Here is a 20,212-nt window from a genome sequence, read left to right on the forward strand (position 1 = left end):
TATAATATACCGAATCTATTTTTGTCAAAGTATTCTTAATACTTAAAGGTTACAATTATACTTATTTATAGCGTCGACTTTGAGGTTCTTCTTTTCAATTAAAATATAAAGTCCACGAGAAAGGTTAATTAATTTCTATTTTTAGCGTATTTATTTTCAATTTGAGAACAAAATTAAAATATTCAACTCGTACGAGTCAAGTCAACTTTCAGGAATTTGCACTAGTAGTGCTTACTTCGAGAATTCACGCTATAAAATTTTCAATGTCGAGGAAAAGCCTTCGATTTCGCGCGATTTCTACTTTTTAGCACAACCGGAAGTTCCACTACCACCATTCGGGCATGTATTGGCTACATATAAATATGTGGCAAATCGACACATTCAATATCAGTTACCAAGTGTTTGCCTTTTGGGAACAACACAACAAGAACCATGGTATTCATCAAGGTATGGCTTCAAACACTTTAAACATAACCAATTCTAATCAAATCATTAATATTTTATTATTTTTGATAGGTTACCTTCTGCCTTTTGGCCTTAGCTAGCGTATGCTATAGCCATGCTGTATCTCATAGCAACATGGTCAAGAATATAGTCCCAATTCATGGCGTATCAAATATTGGGTACGGATTGGGAGGTGTAGGATACGGTATCGGAGGATTAGGTTACGGATCTGGAGCATTGGGCTATGGAGTTGGGGCTTTGGGATACGGTGGTCTTGGATATCAAGGATTGGGCCTGGCAAACAAGGGTCTTGGATACCAAGGATTGGGATACGGTCTTGGATACAACACTTTGGGATATGGCGGTCTCGGATACGGAAAGCACATTGGATTAGACCACTATGTAAGTATCCATATTCAACTGTGATTTATAACTTTTGGGTTTTGTATTTATTTTTTTGATTTTTCTAGGCCTACCCTAAATATGCTTACAATTATGGAGTGAAAGATCTGCACACCGGGGATGCCAAGTCCCAGCATGAGGTTAGAGACGGTGATGTAGTGAAGGGACAATATTCCTTGGTCGAACCTGATGGTTCCGTGAGGATTGTGGAGTACGTCGCTGATGATGTCCATGGATTCAATGCCGTAGTCAAGAAGTTGGGACCCACCATCCACAAGATTCCATACCATCATCATTATTAAACGTGCGATTTTATGATCATTTTGTACATATGTAAATGACTTGTGACTCCTTGGCGACTGATTTTATTTTATTGTATTTAAATATATTAATAAATCACAACTAAAAAACAAAATCGTATTTTATTTTCTCAATATGTATGTATATGTAAGTTAGTACAATTTTTATAGTAAATTATTAAAAAAAATATATTAATATATGTAGTCTTAAAATTAATATTAAATACTTACATAGAATGTCGTTCAATAAATTTATAAAATATAACTGAACATATAATATATTAAATGACTGGACATATGATGTAAATACATATGTACATTCCAGTCATTTTCAAATCACATTCACCTGATTCAGCATCATCATTTTTATAATTATAATCACCTTTCATCATACACTATGGTTAAAGCCTTTTTAATTTTCTTCGAAATTTACTCGAAATCAATTATGTATATACGTATATAACATTATAATATGGAATATACAGTATATCAGCGGTGGCAAATCTATGATATGCAAATTTGATGGTTAAAAAATAGTAGGCTTACTTTAAAAATAAAGTAATATTTCACCTTATGCTCCTTCTAAATGATATACAAAATAATTATTGCTTAAAGATTTCTTGCAAAATTGATTCATGAAATGACTTGGACAATATTGAGCAAGAACTTTAAATTTGTATAGTAAAGAAAAATGCAAAAGTAGCGAATAATATATATAAAAACGGACGCGATGTATGTATGTTTGTGGGTATGTGGCGGACGCGTTGGCCAGCTGTCGAGGAGACGTGGGGAAGTAGGGGGGGGGGTGTGGATTGTCATTTAACGTAAGGACAAGCGACGACAGGCATGTGCGACGTCAGACCGAGCGACACACACACACACATTCATTCATCATTTTGAACGGGTTGGATTGGTGAGCGTGTAATGCGCGCACTTTTTATAATATAAATTGCCTTACATTATATATTTATATTTATGTATATGTATAGCATATAACTTTATTTTAATTCGTGTATCCTTTCCGAAACCACCCGTTAAAATCAACGAGCACAACACTAGTTTTAAATAATAGTTTAGTTCGTGAACGTTTTGTCTGTGAAAGTTTTATTATAAACAATTCATCGTATATATTTTGTCGGGAACATTTCGTCGTTGAACGTTTTGTCATGAAACCGATTAAAGGTCTGTTCATACCTATTCAGCACGAACCGACAGCAGCAGGTATCCTACAAGTACGGAAAGTATTCTTTGGTAAATTATATATGAACGCGTATTAAATAGCAGAATAGACTAGTGGTTAGCATATAATTCTTTGAACAGAGTGGTCACGGCTTCAAATCCCACTGGTTTTTGCTGGCCAGACCTTGGATTTGTGACTCCAGGTCGATTGTTTCCTATCAGAGTTTGCTAGTTTATCTGATTTTCATTGAAATGATTCCAACATATTGGAAACCTTACCCATTTTCTCGCAAAATCTCGAGTTTTCAGCAATCTCGAATTTTGCTGAATTGTATAAAATGCTGCAAATTTACAAATTTGATAATAAATGTCTCTGTGGATATCAATTGATATTTATTTATGTACTTTGTATAATATTTGTATCAAATGTACAATGTTTCTGGCTAGGAAGTCGCATTGGGGCTACCTTTTAGGCCTTCTTGATAAAATAAAAATAAAATAAATGTATGAATGCGTGAATGCGCAGTAATTGGATTATTAATCACATCACAATCGCCCAAAAGACAATTTTTGCCATGAAAATTGCGAATTTTCATGGCACTTCTTCATGAGTTCTCGTTAGTATTAGCCTATTAGTATAGCCTTTTCGGCTGCCACATGTTCCGTTATAGAGATTTTAGTGAGTTTTGGGCGAGCGCTTTGTGACCAATAATCACCGAACCGAATGTGCATGCGCGAATGGAGTATGAATGCGTCCATATGATATGTACCAAAGAATACTTTATCTACTTGCATGTTGCCTGCTACGGTTCATGCTGGATAGGTATGAACAGCCCTTAATACGCTAATCTATTCAAATCTGAAATTTTAAATTATTGGCACGTGGATGTGCCCAATGATGTTCGCCACCGTTGTATTATATATACAATAAGTGTTATTAATATTATTTCATTGCAATATAAGCCCCGTTTTTATTATAACATACCTCATTTACATTTCACTTTTTACCTCCTATCCGATCGTTTTCATACTTTGCCATATTGCTCAATTTGGTCATCAATATAAGTAAATGGATCCTCCGCCATTACGATGGTGCAAAAATATCGTGTAAGATGCGTTTGAAATCTGCCCGGCAAGATAGTCCCAGACGTCTGTCCAATTTTTAGTTTTAAACATAGATGGCGGTAGTATAATAAAATTATTGGTATTTTTATTCAAAATAATAATTTTTTGTTCAATAGTGTTATTTATTCCCAAATAAATAAACGCAAAACGTGTCGCAATTGAGATCGCAAACTTCATCGCGTATAAAATGTATTTGGACGTATTTTCCGACAATTTCCCGCAACAAACTCGACGACGCGAAGCCTTAAGGATAGATTTGTCCGAAGACAGAGCCGTCGTGAAAAATGGCACTCGAGACCGGGTAATCGTGCCTGATGATACCATCTTTATGAAACTGCTCATGCAAAAAGCTGAAACCGTCGCACACATCCGCGTTCGAATTTATCGTGGGACTTCCGTGATTTGACGACAGTTTTAAATTTTTCAACTTTTCCGACGGAGATGGCAGATTTTCCGGCGAATTCATCGCGTACACCTCACTCGACTTTCGGTACGGCTCGGCTATCGTTTCGTCGAAGTCTATCTTCTTGATGGAGTCGTTCAGGATCTCGTCTATTATGCTCTTTCCCTCGTCTTCGATCTTCCTCTTTGTCGTCGATCCATCCGTTTGGTCCCGTTTGATCGTCGCCTCTGAAAAGTCTAGTTTTCCATCCAAGGCCTTGTCGTCCATCGTCATCGACAGTTGACAGTCAAGTAACTGCTGATTGTTCTTTACATCCGGGTCGCTAAATACGTCAGTCTGGTTCTTGATTAATTTTAGCACCAATTCTCCTGACTGCCGAACCACTGTTCCTGGAGGCTGTGCTGTGCATTTGTGAGTCCTTTGGGATACCTGAAATAATCATACTATACATATTATATACATTTTCATGGAATCCTCATTTAAAAAAAATATGTTATATGAATCAAAAGGGTACAAAGGAGAATTACAAAGATTTCTTCTGAACTTTAATCACTTTCTTATACATTTAACGAAAGGTTGAAAAGAATGAATCTCACTACACTCTGGAGACGTGAAGAATAAAAGGCGACTTAATTGAAGTCTTTTAAATAATCAATAATCATTATAATTTTCATTTGCCCAAACTTATTACGTTCAATGAAAAAACTCATCTCAGAGGTCATACTCTCAGACTCCAAAAAGAAAAAAATCGAATAAATTGATCAGAGATTCTTTCTTTTCAAACAGAGTGGTTTCAGTTTGGTAGTAAATAAACCTTAATATTTTTAAAAACAATATTTAATTCATTAAAGTATTTTTTAATTCTTCTTTTCCAATATCTTTTATATATTTTTGTTTGCTCTTAGTTATGTATTATGTTACCGTTCCAGGTACTTTTATTTTTATTCCTTTTTACCTTATGGTATTTTCTCTTATGTCATATTCTTTTTCGTGTTTACTTTTTTTCTTTTATCATATTATTGTCAAGAGTTTTATTTTATTATTTATTAAGCCTATCGGCTTTGCCGCCTTCCCCATGTACATATTCTAAATAAATAAATATTAATATAATTTAAATCCATTTTGATACGCTTAAAGTAAAAAATAATTCCGGTCTCGGACTTCATTGCATATTCAATTGATCCCAATACAAAAAATTGAAACCATTTTTTATTTACATTTAATTAATGAAATAAACATAAATATTGTTTTTCAAAAATATTTTTTTTAACTGCTGAAAATTTGTTGGAATTTTAAATTACCATAATTAACATATCTTGTATCTAGGGATAATAAGTGAAATTCAAAATTACTGGTATAAAATATCAAGTAAGCATTTCTTAATGGAATTTTCGTGGAATAAATTTCGGAGGATTGAAGAATTTTCAATTTATAAGAGTTAAGTTTGGAAATCTAAAGCCTGGCGAATATTGTAATTAATTTTAATGATCATTTTCTTCAAATATACTAATTTGGTGGAATTACGTATTTATCGATTTTATTCCACACTTTAATACGAATCTATTTATGTATTCTGTAGTCTTATTTTACGTAAATTTTATATAGGTAGTAAATTAGAGTAAAAATAATTTAAAAAAAAAATCGTCACCATTATTAACAGACGAATATATGAATAACAAGATATTTTCTTATATATCACTCAAAATGTACCAAGATAGTATTTTATCTATTCGTATCTGCCTGAAGAAAAAGATTTTCGATCAATGTGTTTTGCCAGTGATGACGTATGGATGAGAAACTTGGACATTAAATGTCAAGATGCTACATAAATTCCAATGCACTTAAAGAAGTATGGAACACTGTATGTTCGGCATAACGAGGAGAGATAGGAAACGGAATACGTGGGTGAGAAGTATTATGTACAAGTGTAGTGGATATAGTGGATAGATAGAAGAGATTGAAATGGCAATGGGCGGGTCACGTGAAAAGAAGAATGGACGAAAGGTAGACAAAAGAAGTACTAGAATGGTACCCGAGAGAATGCAAAAGGGTAAAAGGAAAACCACATGGAAGATGGGTAGACGAAATGGAGATGAAAAACAGAGATGAGTGGAAGCGTGTTGGAAAGGCCTTCATCCACCAGTGGATGGTGAGCGGCTGTAGATGATAATGAGGTAATGATTAGAGGTCGGAATCTGAAGGGGCCGGAAACGTGCCACCTATTGTTCCAATGTTGTAAATCCTTTGTAAAAAAGGTTCGGCAAACCTTTAACAATGCATTTACAATCTTTGAACAATAAACAGCCCCTTCAGATTCCGGGCTCTAGTGATGATATACTATATGTTTGTGGATATTCGCTTGTCATACTTGTTTTAGCTCTCGTACCTGCTTTAAGGTCTGTTCATACCTATCCAGCACGACCCGAATCCTGCAAGTATCCTGCAAGTACGGACAGTATTCTTTAGTACATTCTATATGGACGCGCATGAATGCGTAAATGCGCATGCGCGAATGGAGTATGAATACGTCCATATAATGTACCAAAGAATACTATCCGCACTTACAGGACACCTGCAGGATACGGATCGTGCTGGATAGGTATGAACAGACCTTTAAACGTATCCAGAATTTTTAAAAATGCACATATTATATATTCAAATTAATTATTTGTTTCCTAAAAATATAATAAAAAAACTAATTACTCTTTTGTTAGTTTAAAAAAGGCTGTAAATATGTACATATACCATGAATTGAACGGTATAATCCACATGCTCATATTGCGTCACAGTGAAGACCTTTAAATTCTCCCAAATACTATCGTATTTATGTATGTATGTACTTAATAAGATTTACATAATAAATTATACCTTATATCTAAAACTTTTATCGCATGCCGTGCATTTATAAGGCATCACACCAGTGTGGATGCGTCGATGTACCAAATATGAAACACGTTGTCGGAAACACTTGCCTAAAATTCAAAATTAGCAATGAATAACACATGTTTTACATAAAAACACATATGTACATATGTATTCACGTACCACAGGATTCGCACGAGAACGGTTTCTCTCCGGTATGGATCCTCTGATGGTTGTGAAGCGTGGACAACTCTTTGAAAGATCTTCCACAGTGAGTGCAAGTGTGAGGCTTGTCGTCGTTGTGGTATAGGAGATGCTTATGGTAAGATTGCTGAAAGGTGAAAGTCTTGTGGCACTGATTGCAAGAGTATGGCATCTCGCCTGAAAAAATTAAAATTGCAAATTCAATACAAATCGAATGAAAGTTTCGAACATTGAAGATTAACCTCACCTGTATGCAATCTTTTGTGTTTCTTCAAGAAGTATTTGGTGGTGAACATTTTATGGCATATATCACATTCCCACTGCTTATTACTTGCACTGCTGGTTGTAGTAGTAGTAGTAGTAGTGGTGTTGTTGTTAACTTCTGTGATGTCAATTTTGATAGGAAATTTTACGTCTATAGGTTTGATGGTGAAATTTTCGACTTTCTCTTGGGTCGGTTTGTCTGAATGTGTGCCGTTCTCCAAGTGGACCATCCTCAAATGCACCATGAGAGATCCTCGCATTTTAAAAGTCTTATCGCACAAGTGACACGCGTGCTTTAAGCACTTCACTTCGGCCTCTTGTACGTTATGAATCAGCTTCTTGTGCATTTGAAGTATATTTTTACCCAAGAAGTAAAATCCGCACATGTCACATTGTTCCGATAGAGCTTTTCCGTTTTGATTCGCATGATTGTTTCCGTCTGAAATATTGCTGGGTATGCCTATGAAAGGCAACGTGCTGAACACTGGCACTTTGTTTACAGGTTCTTCTTGTGTGCTGATCTCGTTGTTGACTTGTGTCTTTTGGTATTTGAGCTTTTTATTTGGATTGTTGGAGTCTGTCGAAGCAGTTCTGACGTTTTCAGTCGTTTCGGTGGTTTCTGTTTGAACTTCGCAGTGGCTGAACAAGTGTATGGTTAGTTTGTCCAAGCCCATGAAGGTGTCTTTGCAGATGGGACATACCAGATTTTCGGTGGCCACTTTGATCAATCCAATTCTTAGGGATTCCAGGGAGTTGAAGTGAGGTTGGGAACACAAGGGACACGGAAGTAGCGTGGTGCACATCTTCAAATTGCATTTATTACGCAAAAATGATGCAATATATGGCACAAACGTGGTAGTTGTGGTCGAGTCAAGAGTTTACGAGGTGTTCTGAGAACAGTCAAACATTGAGATGTGCGCACCAGAAATAGATTTACCCGAAATAAACCAAGTACGCCATCTTGGCACCGGTCGCCACACACTTCAAGGATTTGCTCGAATTTCCCTGTGACTTTTGACGATGTCGAACATTAATTTAATCAATTAGTAAATTATGCAATGTTTCACTTGAATAACGGAATCGTTCATTATCGATTCAGTACATAATAATTACACACTTAAAGGGAATAAGTTGTTACTTTCGTACATTTCATTTAAAATATCAAATGTATCAAAACATAAACGAGACTTTTTCTCATCATTTTAAAATACTCATTATAATAATAAAAAAATATATATTAAAAATCATACACACAATCGTTTTGAATTATTTGATTGCTCATAATCATACACAATTCGACCATGTCAAATTATTTATCTTCACAATACATCTTATATATATTTTAATAGCTACTGATCTACTGATCATTTTCTATTTTACAATTTAATTTAATTTGGTTAGTAATCATAGCATTATATTATTCTAATGTTAATCTACATCATAATAGGAAAAAGAGCTCAAAAACCTATTAACAATTCTTAAGAGGGCTGGACACCAGCGCCTTGTCCATTCAAACGTATTACACTTCTGCCTTCCTCAATTATGGCACTAGAGAAATTATTTTTGAATATGCTATGGATATCCACCATTGGGATGCATCTATCGTTTTATTTTTTTGATTAGTTATTTTTTATAGGAGCTAGGTGCCGCCGAACATCTATAAAATCGCCTCATTTTTACACCCACGAAAAGAGTCCAGCGTGCTTATTTAACGGTCAATTTAAAAAAAAAATACGCACATAGTTGCACAGAAAATATCTTTCTCATACCGATGATGAAATTTTTTTAAAAATTGGTCTAGTTTTGGAGGAGAAAATAGGAGAATACGAAACCTCGATTTTGTCGATTTTAAATACGTATTATCTGGTCGAAGCGAAACTGTCGCATTCACTAAATATATATATTGATATATATTGTCGCATTCACTCAATACATATATCGAATAAAGGAACGGCAACAAAATGAAGGTTTCAGGTGTACAGCCCTCTTAATGTCAAATTATAAAACTTCTGGTATCTAGGAAAAATTTATGGTTGTTATTCAGTGTACTATGTAGTGTTTACCTTTTAAATATATTTAGTTTAATATTTATATTGAATTGTTTAATATGAAAAAAAAAATAGTAAAAATGACCTATGTACATATAAACAATATAAAACACCAATAAAAAAGTAATTAATTAGTTAAATAAATTTTCAATAGATGGTGTTAAATACCCAGAGACTTGATTCCCTAGAGGAAACATTGGTAGCAAACAGTATATATAGAAGTTTTTTGTTGATCTGTTATTATGTTCGTATTATATTCGTACGTTTTTTTGACAGTGTTTTAACTGTGACGTATGTATATATGTACATATGTCGAATCGAAATGACTATTATAGTACGGCGAGCGTTATCTTATACAGATAAGACACACAGAATAGCGCTATTATATATGTTATATGTATTTAATTTTATTTTTAGCCCCTAAATTTGATAGATCTTATTGATGTAAAGCAAATTGCAAAGTCCTTAGTTACGGAGGGTGAGTTAAATGTAATACATGATACATTTGTTTTTGCTTTTATTATTATCGATATGTTCATGACAACTGATTCAACATTTTTACATCAAGTATTGATTTCATACAACTTTAACAATGATTATAAACATATAAGTAACCGTTGCTACGACAACATAAACACTTCTCAAAAATCAATTGCATAGTTTGTTGCAAGGTGAAGAGTTCAGTAATATGAATACATTTTGCTAGCCACTAAAAATGGCTCCGTATCTCAATAATATTTTGGAAAATTTGGGTTGGAGCGATGGAATGTATATTCCAGTTGCAAATGAGGAAAATAAACTTCTGGAACAATTACTAAATTCCAGGTAAATTTTGATTGAATTGAAATGAGTTATATTAAGTTTTATAAATGTATGATTGTTTTAAATTTAGAAATAAAGAACTTCAACATCTCAAGGAGGAAATCGAACGGCAAAAGATAAAAGATGAAGAGCTTAGCTATCATAAAAGAAACATTCAAAATGAGCATAAAAAGAACATGGTAAGATAAAAGACTTCAATACAAATTTTGAATGACAGTTAACTTAATTTTCTTTTAAAAGCAACTTCTGGCTGTTTATAAAGAAGAATTAGACAAGGAAGAGAATCACAACAAACTCATGTCTAGTGAATTATCTAAAATTTCACAAGATATTGCCAATTTTAAAAAGCAGAGTAGCGAAATAGATGATAGAAGCGAACGTGTTCAAGGTATACATATTGTTGTTTAATAATGGTAAATAATATAATGTATCACGTGTACTAAAAATTACTGATATTTTACAGCTGATATTGCTAAGGTTTTGAAAAAAATCGAGTTACTTCGAGCATCAGTTGGTGAAGAACGAGGATCTTTGGATGAATGGAGAGCGGCTCTTCAACGCAGTGAAAATGACATAACCACTTTTAATAGTTTTTCCAAAGAAGACAATGCACTCATTAATGTAATGATTTTTAAATCAATATTAGAATACATATGACATATTAAAGTATTTGAAATTGTAGGATTTGGAAATTAAAAGACAACGACTAAAAATGGAATATGACAAAAAGCATCACAATCTTATTGAATTATGTGGAAATTTGGATGCCGAAGAGAAGAGTGCTGAAAGAGTTTCAGAGCAGGTCATATTTTTGTACTTTTTATTATAGAGTACGCACATTTTATTAAATTATAATATAAGAATCATTTCAGGTTGCAGAGGCTTTAACCCGAAGACGTCATATTGTATCAACATGGTCTGAAGCCATAGAAAACCTTCGACAAAGAGACAAAAATATAAAGCATATGAAACAAGTATTGATAATTGTCAATAAAGTGATGTTAACATTATTGAGCTTTTAAAGAATTATTTGTATGAATTTAGGAGTTGCAAATGTATCGAGACTATGCCGATTCTAGAGTGGCTTACGCTCAAGAAAAACAAGACTTTTTAAACATGCAAAAGGCTAATAGTGCAGAAGCCGAAAAAGAATTGATGGAAGTTAAAGCAACTTTGACAAATAAACGCCAAGAGTTGAAACGTATCAGAGAAATAGTCAAAGCTTTAGAAAGTGAGGTAATTTTGTAGCCGTAGAATGTTTGTATCTTTTAATAAAATACATGTATTGTAACTACCTATATATACTTATATTTAAAGCTCATTTGTACTAAAAGAGAATTAGTTAATTCCTCAAATGAATTGAGCAACTGTCGTATTGATAATAAAAAACTCGCTAAGGAAATACAAACTAAAGAGAAAAATATTGAAGAACTGAATAATCAGGTATTTATAAGCTGTTTTCCATTTTTGAGCTTTAGTTTAGTACTATTATAATAATAACCATGTTTTATTCATTTAAGGTGAAAAAGTATAAGGAAAAGTTGACTGAACTAATGACGGGCTCAAAAACTGCTATGCAGCGTCTGAACCAACTTGAAGAAATGTTTACTGTGAGTACAATAATTGAAAATTTAATTTGAATATTTATAAGCTGAATAAATTTGTATCAATGATTTTTCATTAGAATGAAGAAAAATATTTTAAGCAAATTATTGTCGAGACTGAAAGAACTCAACATCGCCTATTGAGTGCACAAAGGCAATTAGCAGCTTTGAAAAATGAAGAAGATTCATGCTTGGTTGACATAAGAGGTATGAAAGTACATTACAAATACAGAAAAGAGTGAATAATAACAAAATATTCAATTGCAGGATACAAATCGTCCGTGGTCCATTTGGAAGGAGTTCAAAGTAAAATACAAAAGGAATTATTAATGCAAGAAGAAAATCTTTACAATGTGGTGAGTAAGAGGGTTAATTGAAATTGTTGTGATTACATTTTTACAAAGAATACAATTGTATGTATAATGTTTTAGAACTATCAATTGGAAACAGCTTTGACCCGTTTAGGCAAACTTGAGGGCGAACCCGTAGATAACGTAGACTACGAAATGTACAAAGAGAGAGCCATACACCTTAAAAGTGTCTTGGAAGAAAAGAGGGCCACCGTTCAACTTCTAGCCTCTCAAATGACTAAACTCGAAGGCGAGCACCGTTTGCTGATCAAAAATTTATCAACGCGACAAAAACAATACGAGAATTTGGTATGTGAATCATTTATTTTGGGGCTTTAACAGTGGAAGTAGAATTATAATCCACACGTTTATTGACATAGTGTCTTTGATTTCTTATAATTATATCCTTACACTTGAAGCAAGATCGCTTGAGAGGTTTGATGGCGGAGACGGACGGAGCGTCAGCTGAACAACAAGTACTTCAAAAGTCAGGAAGGGCACTTCGTGCTGATCTGAGCGGTCTACAATTGCAGACGACACACACTGAGCAAACTGTAAAGAAGCTCTGCAATAAAGGGGATACAGTGGCCAAAGCGCATCTTGATTTAAACGCTGCAAGTACTTTTAATTTTGTATTCATATTTGATGTAAATATTTGTATTTAGAATTTTTCACTATACAGGCTGTAAGTGAAAGAATTGTCGAAGCTAAAGAGAGGCAAGCTGTAATACTTACACACAGAAGAGTCCTTCAAGAAGAGCGCGGTTCATTAGTCGCGTCGATCAAATCGGAGCAGACTCGATTGGAGCAATTGAAGAAACGGTAATTTATTTGTGTAAAGTTTTATAGGACGGGTTAAAGGTTTCGACCGTTTCCCGGCCTATGGAAACTCAGTTGAGTTTGAAAGAGGATCGTTTATTTTTGTTCAATTGTTACAATGGTTATTGTATGTACGAAGAGGTTGAGCTTCGGAGAAGTGATCTGGTTGAACTCCAGAGGTTCACTCTGGTGTTGGGAGCTGGTGCGTCGCTTTATACACGTTCTGGCTTGAAGCGTGCCGTGTGCGGATGCTTTGTCTTTGTTTCCAGGACACGTGTGTTAGAGACGCGTGTTGGCCTGTTTTCGAGGCACGTGTCTTCGGTACACGTGTGGTTTATAGCTATGGGGTCAGCGCCAAGACGATGTTCGTTTGAGAATGGGGTTGTGTGCCACGCGTAAACGACTTTTCAGGACATGTGTCGCCTGATGACATCACTGTTGGGTTTCGTTCGTTTTACGATCGAGCGATGAACTCTTTCTTCTAGAATGGTCGAAGGGGACGTTGCCCTTGATTTATGCGTGTTTGTACAGGATCGATGATGAGATCGCTGGTTTTGATTCTTAATAGCACAAGTCGTGCTATATTCCTACAGTTTGGTATTTAAATTGTGATTTGTTTTCAGATATGAAATATATGTGTCTACTTTGGGCGAGGATGAAAACGGAGAGGCTTTGTCCGTTGCATACTTCAAAGTGAAGGTAATTGAGAATGTATGAAGTGTTGTGTTTTGGAAATATAATTCGATGTCATTTATTTTAATTCAGAACGCACAAGAGAAGTCAGAACTACAACAGGAAGGCGATAATTTAGATGCCGACATCAAAAAGGGAGAACAAGAAATAGCAGCTCTGGAAGCCACTCTTCAAGTCGTCGATGCTACCAATAGAAAGTTCATTCGAAGTCTAGACACAGTAAAAGAAGATGGTATGATTTAATGGTTAGTATTAGACGTTGTCAATTATATATTTTTAATTTGAGTAATAAACTGTATTTTAGATCCAGAAATAATAGAATACAACAGCTTGTGCCAGGCGTACAACCATGCCAAAGATTTACGGTCACAGATCATATCACAAGTTCGATTCTGTTCTAAACGAATAGAAGCTGCACGCAAAGAAATTCAAGAGCTCGAAAAACGCACCGATGAACTTCATAATGCTAGGTAGTTTATTTTTTTTTTTATATATATAGATATTTTATTTGACAGGTTTGATTTTTTGTGCATTTTTATTAGAGATGATTTGATAGACGAGTTCAAATTAATCGAGAAGGACCTGAAAGAGCAAACAGAAAAACTAAATCGAGCTAATGAGTATCGCAAGAAGACAGGGACTAGTGCTAGGAGGAAAATTAAAAGCACGGAAATATGGAACATTCATGAGGCTTGGACTGCATTTTGACGTATCATATAATCATCACCGTGTATTTAGTGTTTTCAATCAAAATTTACTTTTATAGAAAGACATTCGTTCGAGAGAATTGTGGGAAGCTAACTGTTCAGCCGAAACTCAGCTCAAAACAATCAACGCAACGCTGGTGAATAAACGAGCGGCCGAACGTGGCATTAGCTTACCTCAGTCTTACAGGTTTGCGTTTACAAACAGATTATATTGTATGTGTATTACATTTTAATTATTTCTTGCTTTGACAGTGCACCGTCTGGTGTTAAGATGTCGGAAGCAGCTTCGAGTCAAAGCAGTGTATTGTCGGAACAAGGCAAGGCGAATTATCTTTTTAGTATTTTCAGATTTAAATGCATTGTAATTATGACGTTAATTTTTATAGAATCTTGGATGGAACAATCTATGGAAGAATCTTTTTCTGAACTTTCTGTCAATCGAGAAGAATTTTCGGAGGCGTCGGATACGAAAAATTCACCGTCATCTTCAAAGTCGTCTCAAATTTCATTAAAACAGGTTTGGTTTTGGTTAGGTATTAGATTATTTTTATGATAGGAATTATTGTAATACATGGAAGCTAAATTTTCAGGAAAAATATGGTGATTCTTCGCAATATAAAAGCAAACATCGTCCGCCGCATAGTGAGTTTTCTAGAATGCTTAGTTTTGAGATTGTATTTACTACATTTTAGAGTATAAAAGATGTGTATTGATTTTAGATTCAAACAGTTGTATGCCGATAAATGTAGTTATGCTAGGAATGGATGCACCGACTGTCGGAACTTCAAGAGAAATCCGTAAGAAGAAAGATATCGGTAAAAAGATTTCCAAGAGCAACATTAATATATCGTTGAGCAGTTCAAAAAATATTCCACCGCCTGAAAAATCTTAATAAAAAGAAAAATTAGAATAAAAATAAGATAAATTTCAATAATAATACACTAAAATGGTTTATTATCATAAATTGTTAACACCAAAAGTGATTAAATCTATACGGAATGCTATCAAATGCATATTGAATCACATTTTCTCGCACATTTAAAAACATTACAACTGTGCAAATTTTATTTCAGCTAGTATAATATACGTACATACAAATTTCTCTAAACAATTGTGTTTTGACTAAACGAGTAAAGTTGTGCTTAATACATTTTTCATTTCTTTTTTTTAATACATCCAAAATTTAATACACATATATGTATTAAGTATATAATATACATATATAAATACATAAATATATATATAACACTGAAAAATCTCTAATTACGATTTGCCGCTTGCAATATTCTCAATATGTAAAGGAACAAATTGAGTATATCCATATATAGATTGATCGTTGCTAAGATATACTCCTCGGGAGAGAGCGTCTTCATTAGCATTTGTGTGTCATAGACGATGAATAAGCTGAAGACCAGAGCTCCACCAATGCTTATTATGAACTCGAATGCGGTATTTTGAATGAAAATCTGTAAGATTCCACCGACTAAAAGCACGCAGAGGCCGGCGAATAATCTACAAAGACAAAAACTAGTATAATTACACGTTTTGAAGTGAATAGTTTTAGATAATACACATACGCTGAATGCATGGAGGAGAAGTCCCGCTTGGTGTTGAATGTGAATAGAGTTATTCCTGCGACAACGGCCAATGTTAAAAAGACGGCTTGCAATACAATTCGCTGTTCGTAATATGAGACTAGTACGCCGATGGTGTAAGCTTGGACGACCGTCTGAAAAGTCAAATGAATGTTATATTAAGAATATTACAATATATACAATGTATATGAAAACTTACAAAGGCTGCCAAAAGAATCAAATTGGTTGGGGTTTCTCGTCGTTTGACGTATAAAGCAACGAGTATTGCGATACTTGAAATAAATGCAACTAGTATCATCCAATCACTGAAATCAAACGATTATTATTATAAATGTTCTGTTGAGAATGTTCATGTATGTTTTCAAAATGAAAATGATATACTTTTGATGTATAAAAAGTTTAACGGGTTCTACGGTGCTGAAGACGGCACCGATGATGACCGTAGTCAACAGTTGCAAGGTCAGAAGAGAATATACTTTTCGAATAAATCCAAGGCGAATCTCTTTGTTTGCTTGTAGAACGTTGTTTTTATAGGCAAAGTCATTCTATGGAAATCATCAGAAAGGTTATATATTATGCTCCGTTGAATACGTAATGTATGAAATATGAAAGTTTAACCTCAATGTCGTCTGATCCATTTTTGCCTCCTTGTTCACAATCATCGTCGGCCAATAGAAGAGTCGTCATCTTAATTTATTCTGTTGCTGAAATTTAAATGAAAGCCTACAGTTTAATCGCAAGCTGTTACAGGTTGTTATGCGCGAAAAAATAATGTAATCAATTCAATTGGTAAATAAAGAGTGTCACAACTACGTCATTGACACGTATTTATTTCGCAAATTATGCGAATTGGTTATTGATTTGACCTTCTAATGATTCATGTGTATGTAATGTTTTCAATTATTGATTATATTGTGATGATAAATAAGATAATGGTATAAACATACGGTTGATGACTTTCCGCTGACACTTCGATAAAAACTTTGACAGTTCTAATATTAAAAAATTTGGTCGTAAAAAACAGAAACACATCCGTGCCTAAGTGGGTAATGAACTAATAATGAAAAATTTTCAGAATGAAATTTTTCTGAAAATGAAAATTTTCACTGACCTGAAATTTCTCGATACACGTTTATTCAACTTTTGCGTACTTTGTTGTCGATTTTGTACATATACAAAACATATGTGTATAAGAAAATGTTTATATAAAGAATAGTTCAAATTGAGTAACGCTAATTCAACATATTCGTTGTATGACGGTCCTCGAGCTGCTACACGCCTTATTTCAATTTCTGTATATATACAGCTTTCTGTCTTTATACAGCTACCGCGAAATCCGTTTGGTGCAGCTATACATATATAGCATCAAATATGAAAAAATAATTGGCTTTTGTTCGAGTTCCTGAGAAATCAGTGTATATATCTGAAGGTAAGAAAGTTAACTGATTCAGTGAGACCGAGACGCAATCCAGAAACAACGTGTGAACTTAACGTCTCTTTTGGCGTTTCTCTCTCGTAAATCATAACTATAGGCCGCTGCGACCCTGCCCCCCATTGTCCATTTCTATTGTGAACCTTTTTTTTGTTGCTCTCTCGCTTTGTAGTTTGCCTTTGTAGGCGGAGTACTGTGTGTTGACCGTATCCCGGCCTAACGAAACACTGTTGTGCTAGTTTTATAAAGTTTTATTGTTTGCCTATGGTTGTACAAAGGTATTATATTTGGGCAAAAGTATGGCGTTCAGCGGTCTCTGGATATGGTAGAGTGTCGCTGGCTCGGCATTCGTTTATGTTCAGAAGGTCTCTGGATGCGGCAGTGTGTTGTTGGCTCGTCGTTCGGCTATGTTCAGAAGGTCTCTGGTCTGCTGCTGTGTGTCGACGCTTGCTGCTGTGGGTCGACTGGCGTTGTTTGGGTTGTACCTCCTTTTATAGTGTTTCTGGAATCACCTGACCGATGGTGGTGGTTGTTGATGCGTAAGCGAGGAATTTGCTTTTGTCGAGGGGTAGAATTTTCTGGAACGATTGGCGCCGTTCCGCTCGATGTAGTTTAATGGTGGCGGCGTGTTTCGACCGTTTTGGTTCCGCTCGACTGGTAGGGGCGTTCCGCTTGAGTTTAATATAATGGCTGCAGGAGTGCGTCGTCTGGGTTTCGTTCCGCTCGAGTGTGAGGGGTGGAACATTCTTGAAGGTGTAGGCGGGGTACGATGTGTTGACCGTATCCCGGCCTAACGAAACACTGTTGTGTGGTTCAAAGATGGGGTCACCAATGTAGGCGGGGTAGCGATGTGTTGACAGCGCTGTTGGATGATCAGAAGGTTGCGTAGATCACGTCGGAGTAGTACCAATGTAGGCGGGGTACGATGTGTTGACCGTATCCCGGCCTAACGAAACACTGTTGTGTTAGTTTTATAAAGTTTTATTGTTTGCCTATGGTTGTACAAAGGTATGGTATTTGTGGGCAAAAGTATGTCGTTCAGCGGTCTCTGGATATGGTAGAGTGTCGCTGGCTCGGCATTCAGCTATGTTCAGAAGGTCTCTGGATGCGGCAGTGTGTTGCTGGCTCGTTGTTCGGCTATGTTCGGAAGGTCTCTGGATACGGCAGTGTGTTGCTGGCTCGTCCGGCTGGTTGATCTTCCAAGTCCGCGTAGTGTAGTGGTGGCTGGTCAGGAGCTGTATGTTGACTGGTCTGCTGCTGTGTGTCGACGCTTGCTGCTGTGGGTCGACTGGTCTGGTGCTGTGTGTCGACGCTTGCTGTTGTGGGTCGACTGGTCTGGTGCTGTGTGTCGACGCTTGCTGTTGTGGGTCGACTGGCGTGGTTTGGGTTGTACCTCCTTTTATAGTGTTTTTGGAATGCTTGATGGAAGTGGTTATTGACGCGTACGAGAGGAATTTTGTTTTCGTCGAGGCGTCGAATTTTCTGGAATGCTTGATGGAAGTGGTTATTGACGCGTACGAGAGGAATTTTGTTTTCGTCGAGGCGTCGAATTTTCTGGAATGCTTGGCGCCTTTCCGCTCGATGTATTTTAATGGTGGCGGCGTGTTTCGACCGTTTTGGTTCCACTCGACTGGTAGGGGCGTTCCGCCTGAGTTTAATATAACGACTGCAGGTGCATGTCGTCTGGGTTTCGGGAATGTAGTTTGTTGTTGCGGAATATTCTCGAATGTTTCGATGACGATGACGACGACGAGATTCCTACAAAGGATTTGGCACCGTTCCGCTTGAGTTGGATTTGGCACCGTTCCGCTTGAGTTTAATATAATGGCTGCAGGTGTGCGTCGTCTGGGTTTCGTTCCGATCGAGTGTGAGGGGTGGAACATTCTCGAAGGAACTGGCGATTGATTCCAAGAAGTGCACGTGTTGTGTGGTGAGTTCTGCGAGGAATGTGGTTTTTTGTTGTGGAATATTCTCGAATGTTTCGATGACGATGACGATGACGAGATTCCTACACCTTCTTTCCTAGAAAAGCACCCTCTTGCGCCTATCTCTAGTCATACCAATTAACAAATAGTAATAATTAATAAAAAATACTTTTTATGTGACACCACCCCTAGAGACGCCACTGACATAGTAGATACTTATTTTGCAAGATAAACATTATGGGGCGTATAGAGTGAAACGACGGATATGTTAAGGCACGACTGTTTAATGTGACGGGCGGGAAGAAAGTAAAGGTTCGGTGATTACTGGTCACAAATTACTCGTCACAAAGTCACTAAAATCTCTATAACGGAACATCTGGCAGCCGAAAAGTCCATCATACTATCGATAACTATCATAGTAACGAGAACTTGAGTGCCAAATATTGTGTATTCGCGATTTTCGTGGCAAAAATTGCCTTTGTGACCACCCCAATGTGACGAATAGTCCAATTACCGAAAGTAAAGTAGCAACAGACTAGCATGGCCAAGTTGGTGCCAACTCGCAGGATGGTGACCGAAATTCGACCATGTCGTATAGCCGCCACTATTAAAAAAATATAGTAAGAATTTGCTTTTACATTTTTTTTTTTAAATATTTTAAAGGTATATCAGTTGCTTAAAAATCCATGAATTATCACAATACGTCTCGTAAATTAAAGATATTACAGAAAAATTATGTATGTACATATACAAACTGCTGTTCAAGCAGACCAAAAGCCGAGAAATTTCGGTAGAACGGAGCGCACCAGCTGAAACGCTACAGTTGTAGGTCAGTGTGAAATTGGCCTCAATAAAAAAAATAATAACCTTTCGCATCAATGATGATGTTCCTGTTCACTACTAATTGATTGCAATATATTATTTGCCACTAGTTGGGATAAATTTATGTACATATGTATTGTTTTCGGTCAAGTGGTTAATAACCATACACTGGCTAACAATTTTGGATTGTTCATCATGTTTCATAAATTTTAT

General features: G+C 35.7%; 5 protein-coding genes across 5 annotated transcripts; 3 read left to right on the forward strand and 2 right to left on the reverse strand.

Moving 5' to 3' along the window:
* Positions 1-432: 432 nt before the first annotated feature.
* LOC143916869 (uncharacterized) lies at positions 433-1,148 on the forward strand. Its single transcript, XM_077438128.1, has 3 exons — positions 433-447; positions 517-846; positions 915-1,148. Exons 1-3 carry the CDS (start codon positions 433-435, stop codon positions 1,146-1,148), a joined length of 579 nt encoding a protein of 192 aa, XP_077294254.1.
* A 2,411-nt stretch (positions 1,149-3,559) lies between these two features.
* Positions 3,560-8,129, reverse strand: LOC143916328 (uncharacterized). Its single transcript, XM_077437358.1, has 4 exons — positions 7,166-8,129; positions 6,898-7,095; positions 6,721-6,824; positions 3,560-4,281 (listed from the first exon to the last, which is right to left on the reverse strand). The coding sequence occupies exons 1-4, from the start codon at positions 7,983-7,985 to the stop codon at positions 3,694-3,696; spliced, it is 1,710 nt and encodes a 569-aa protein (XP_077293484.1). The 5' UTR covers positions 7,986-8,129; the 3' UTR covers positions 3,560-3,693.
* Positions 8,130-9,945: 1,816 nt separating this feature from the next.
* Positions 9,946-14,495, forward strand: LOC143916870 (coiled-coil domain-containing protein 39-like). Its single transcript, XM_077438129.1, has 20 exons — positions 9,946-10,055; positions 10,123-10,231; positions 10,293-10,440; positions 10,516-10,673; positions 10,735-10,854; positions 10,925-11,026; positions 11,097-11,288; positions 11,370-11,495; positions 11,573-11,662; positions 11,758-11,863; positions 11,924-12,024; positions 12,088-12,315; positions 12,426-12,624; positions 12,672-12,828; positions 13,449-13,524; positions 13,591-13,750; positions 13,823-13,988; positions 14,061-14,208; positions 14,285-14,362; positions 14,478-14,495. The coding sequence occupies exons 1-20, from the start codon at positions 9,946-9,948 to the stop codon at positions 14,493-14,495; spliced, it is 2,592 nt and encodes an 863-aa protein (XP_077294255.1).
* On the forward strand, positions 13,823-15,376 carry LOC143916333 (uncharacterized). The gene is made up of 5 exons (XM_077437364.1): positions 13,823-13,988; positions 14,061-14,542; positions 14,612-14,742; positions 14,816-14,867; positions 14,945-15,376. Exons 2-5 carry the CDS (start codon positions 14,497-14,499, stop codon positions 15,115-15,117), a joined length of 402 nt encoding a protein of 133 aa, XP_077293490.1. The 5' UTR covers positions 13,823-13,988; positions 14,061-14,496; the 3' UTR covers positions 15,118-15,376.
* Positions 15,154-16,842, reverse strand: LOC143916331 (protein lifeguard 4-like). Its single transcript, XM_077437362.1, has 6 exons — positions 16,768-16,842; positions 16,439-16,524; positions 16,202-16,365; positions 16,020-16,125; positions 15,803-15,954; positions 15,154-15,737 (listed from the first exon to the last, which is right to left on the reverse strand). Exons 2-6 carry the CDS (start codon positions 16,505-16,507, stop codon positions 15,485-15,487), a joined length of 744 nt encoding a protein of 247 aa, XP_077293488.1. The 5' UTR covers positions 16,508-16,524; positions 16,768-16,842; the 3' UTR covers positions 15,154-15,484.
* Positions 16,843-20,212: the final 3,370 nt, after the last annotated feature.

Source organism: Arctopsyche grandis, chromosome 9 (genome assembly GCF_051622035.1).
Source record: "Arctopsyche grandis isolate Sample6627 chromosome 9, ASM5162203v2, whole genome shotgun sequence".
Lineage (NCBI taxonomy): Eukaryota > Metazoa > Arthropoda > Insecta > Trichoptera > Hydropsychidae > Arctopsyche > Arctopsyche grandis.

Bases quoted from the DNA above. Each gene is read 5' to 3' on its own strand.
- LOC143916331 (XM_077437362.1), bottom strand. From the start codon at position 16,507: ATGACGACTCTTCTATTGGCCGACGATGATTGTGAACAAGGAGGCAAA. The intron at 16,366-16,438 runs GTTAAACTTTCA...TGATTTCCATAG, and splicing joins ATGGATCAGACGACATTGAG to AATGACTTTGCCTATAAAAA. The intron at 16,126-16,201 runs GTATATCATTTT...GTTTGATTTCAG, and splicing joins AAACTTTTTATACATCAAAA to TGATTGGATGATACTAGTTG.
- LOC143916333 (XM_077437364.1), top strand. From the start codon at position 14,497: ATGTCGGAAGCAGCTTCGAGTCAAAGCAGTGTATTGTCGGAACAAG. The intron at 14,743-14,815 runs GTTTGGTTTTGG...CTAAATTTTCAG, and splicing joins CTCAAATTTCATTAAAACAG to GAAAAATATGGTGATTCTTC. The intron at 14,868-14,944 runs GTGAGTTTTCTA...TATTGATTTTAG, and splicing joins CAAACATCGTCCGCCGCATA to ATTCAAACAGTTGTATGCCG.
- LOC143916870 (XM_077438129.1), top strand. From the start codon at position 9,946: ATGGCTCCGTATCTCAATAATATTTTGGAAAATTTGGGTTGGAGCGAT. The intron at 11,663-11,757 runs GTGAGTACAATA...AAATATTTTAAG, and splicing joins AACTTGAAGAAATGTTTACT to CAAATTATTGTCGAGACTGA. The intron at 14,209-14,284 runs GCTTGGACTGCA...TTACTTTTATAG, and splicing joins AAATATGGAACATTCATGAG to AAAGACATTCGTTCGAGAGA.
- LOC143916869 (XM_077438128.1), top strand. The intron at 847-914 runs GTAAGTATCCAT...TGATTTTTCTAG, and splicing joins ACATTGGATTAGACCACTAT to GCCTACCCTAAATATGCTTA.
- LOC143916328 (XM_077437358.1), bottom strand. From the start codon at position 7,985: ATGTGCACCACGCTACTTCCGTGTCCCTTGTGTTCCCAACCTCACTTC. The intron at 7,096-7,165 runs GTGAGGTTAATC...TAATTTTTTCAG, and splicing joins ACACAAAAGATTGCATACAG to GCGAGATGCCATACTCTTGC. The intron at 6,825-6,897 runs GTACGTGAATAC...TTTGAATTTTAG, and splicing joins GTTCTCGTGCGAATCCTGTG to GCAAGTGTTTCCGACAACGT.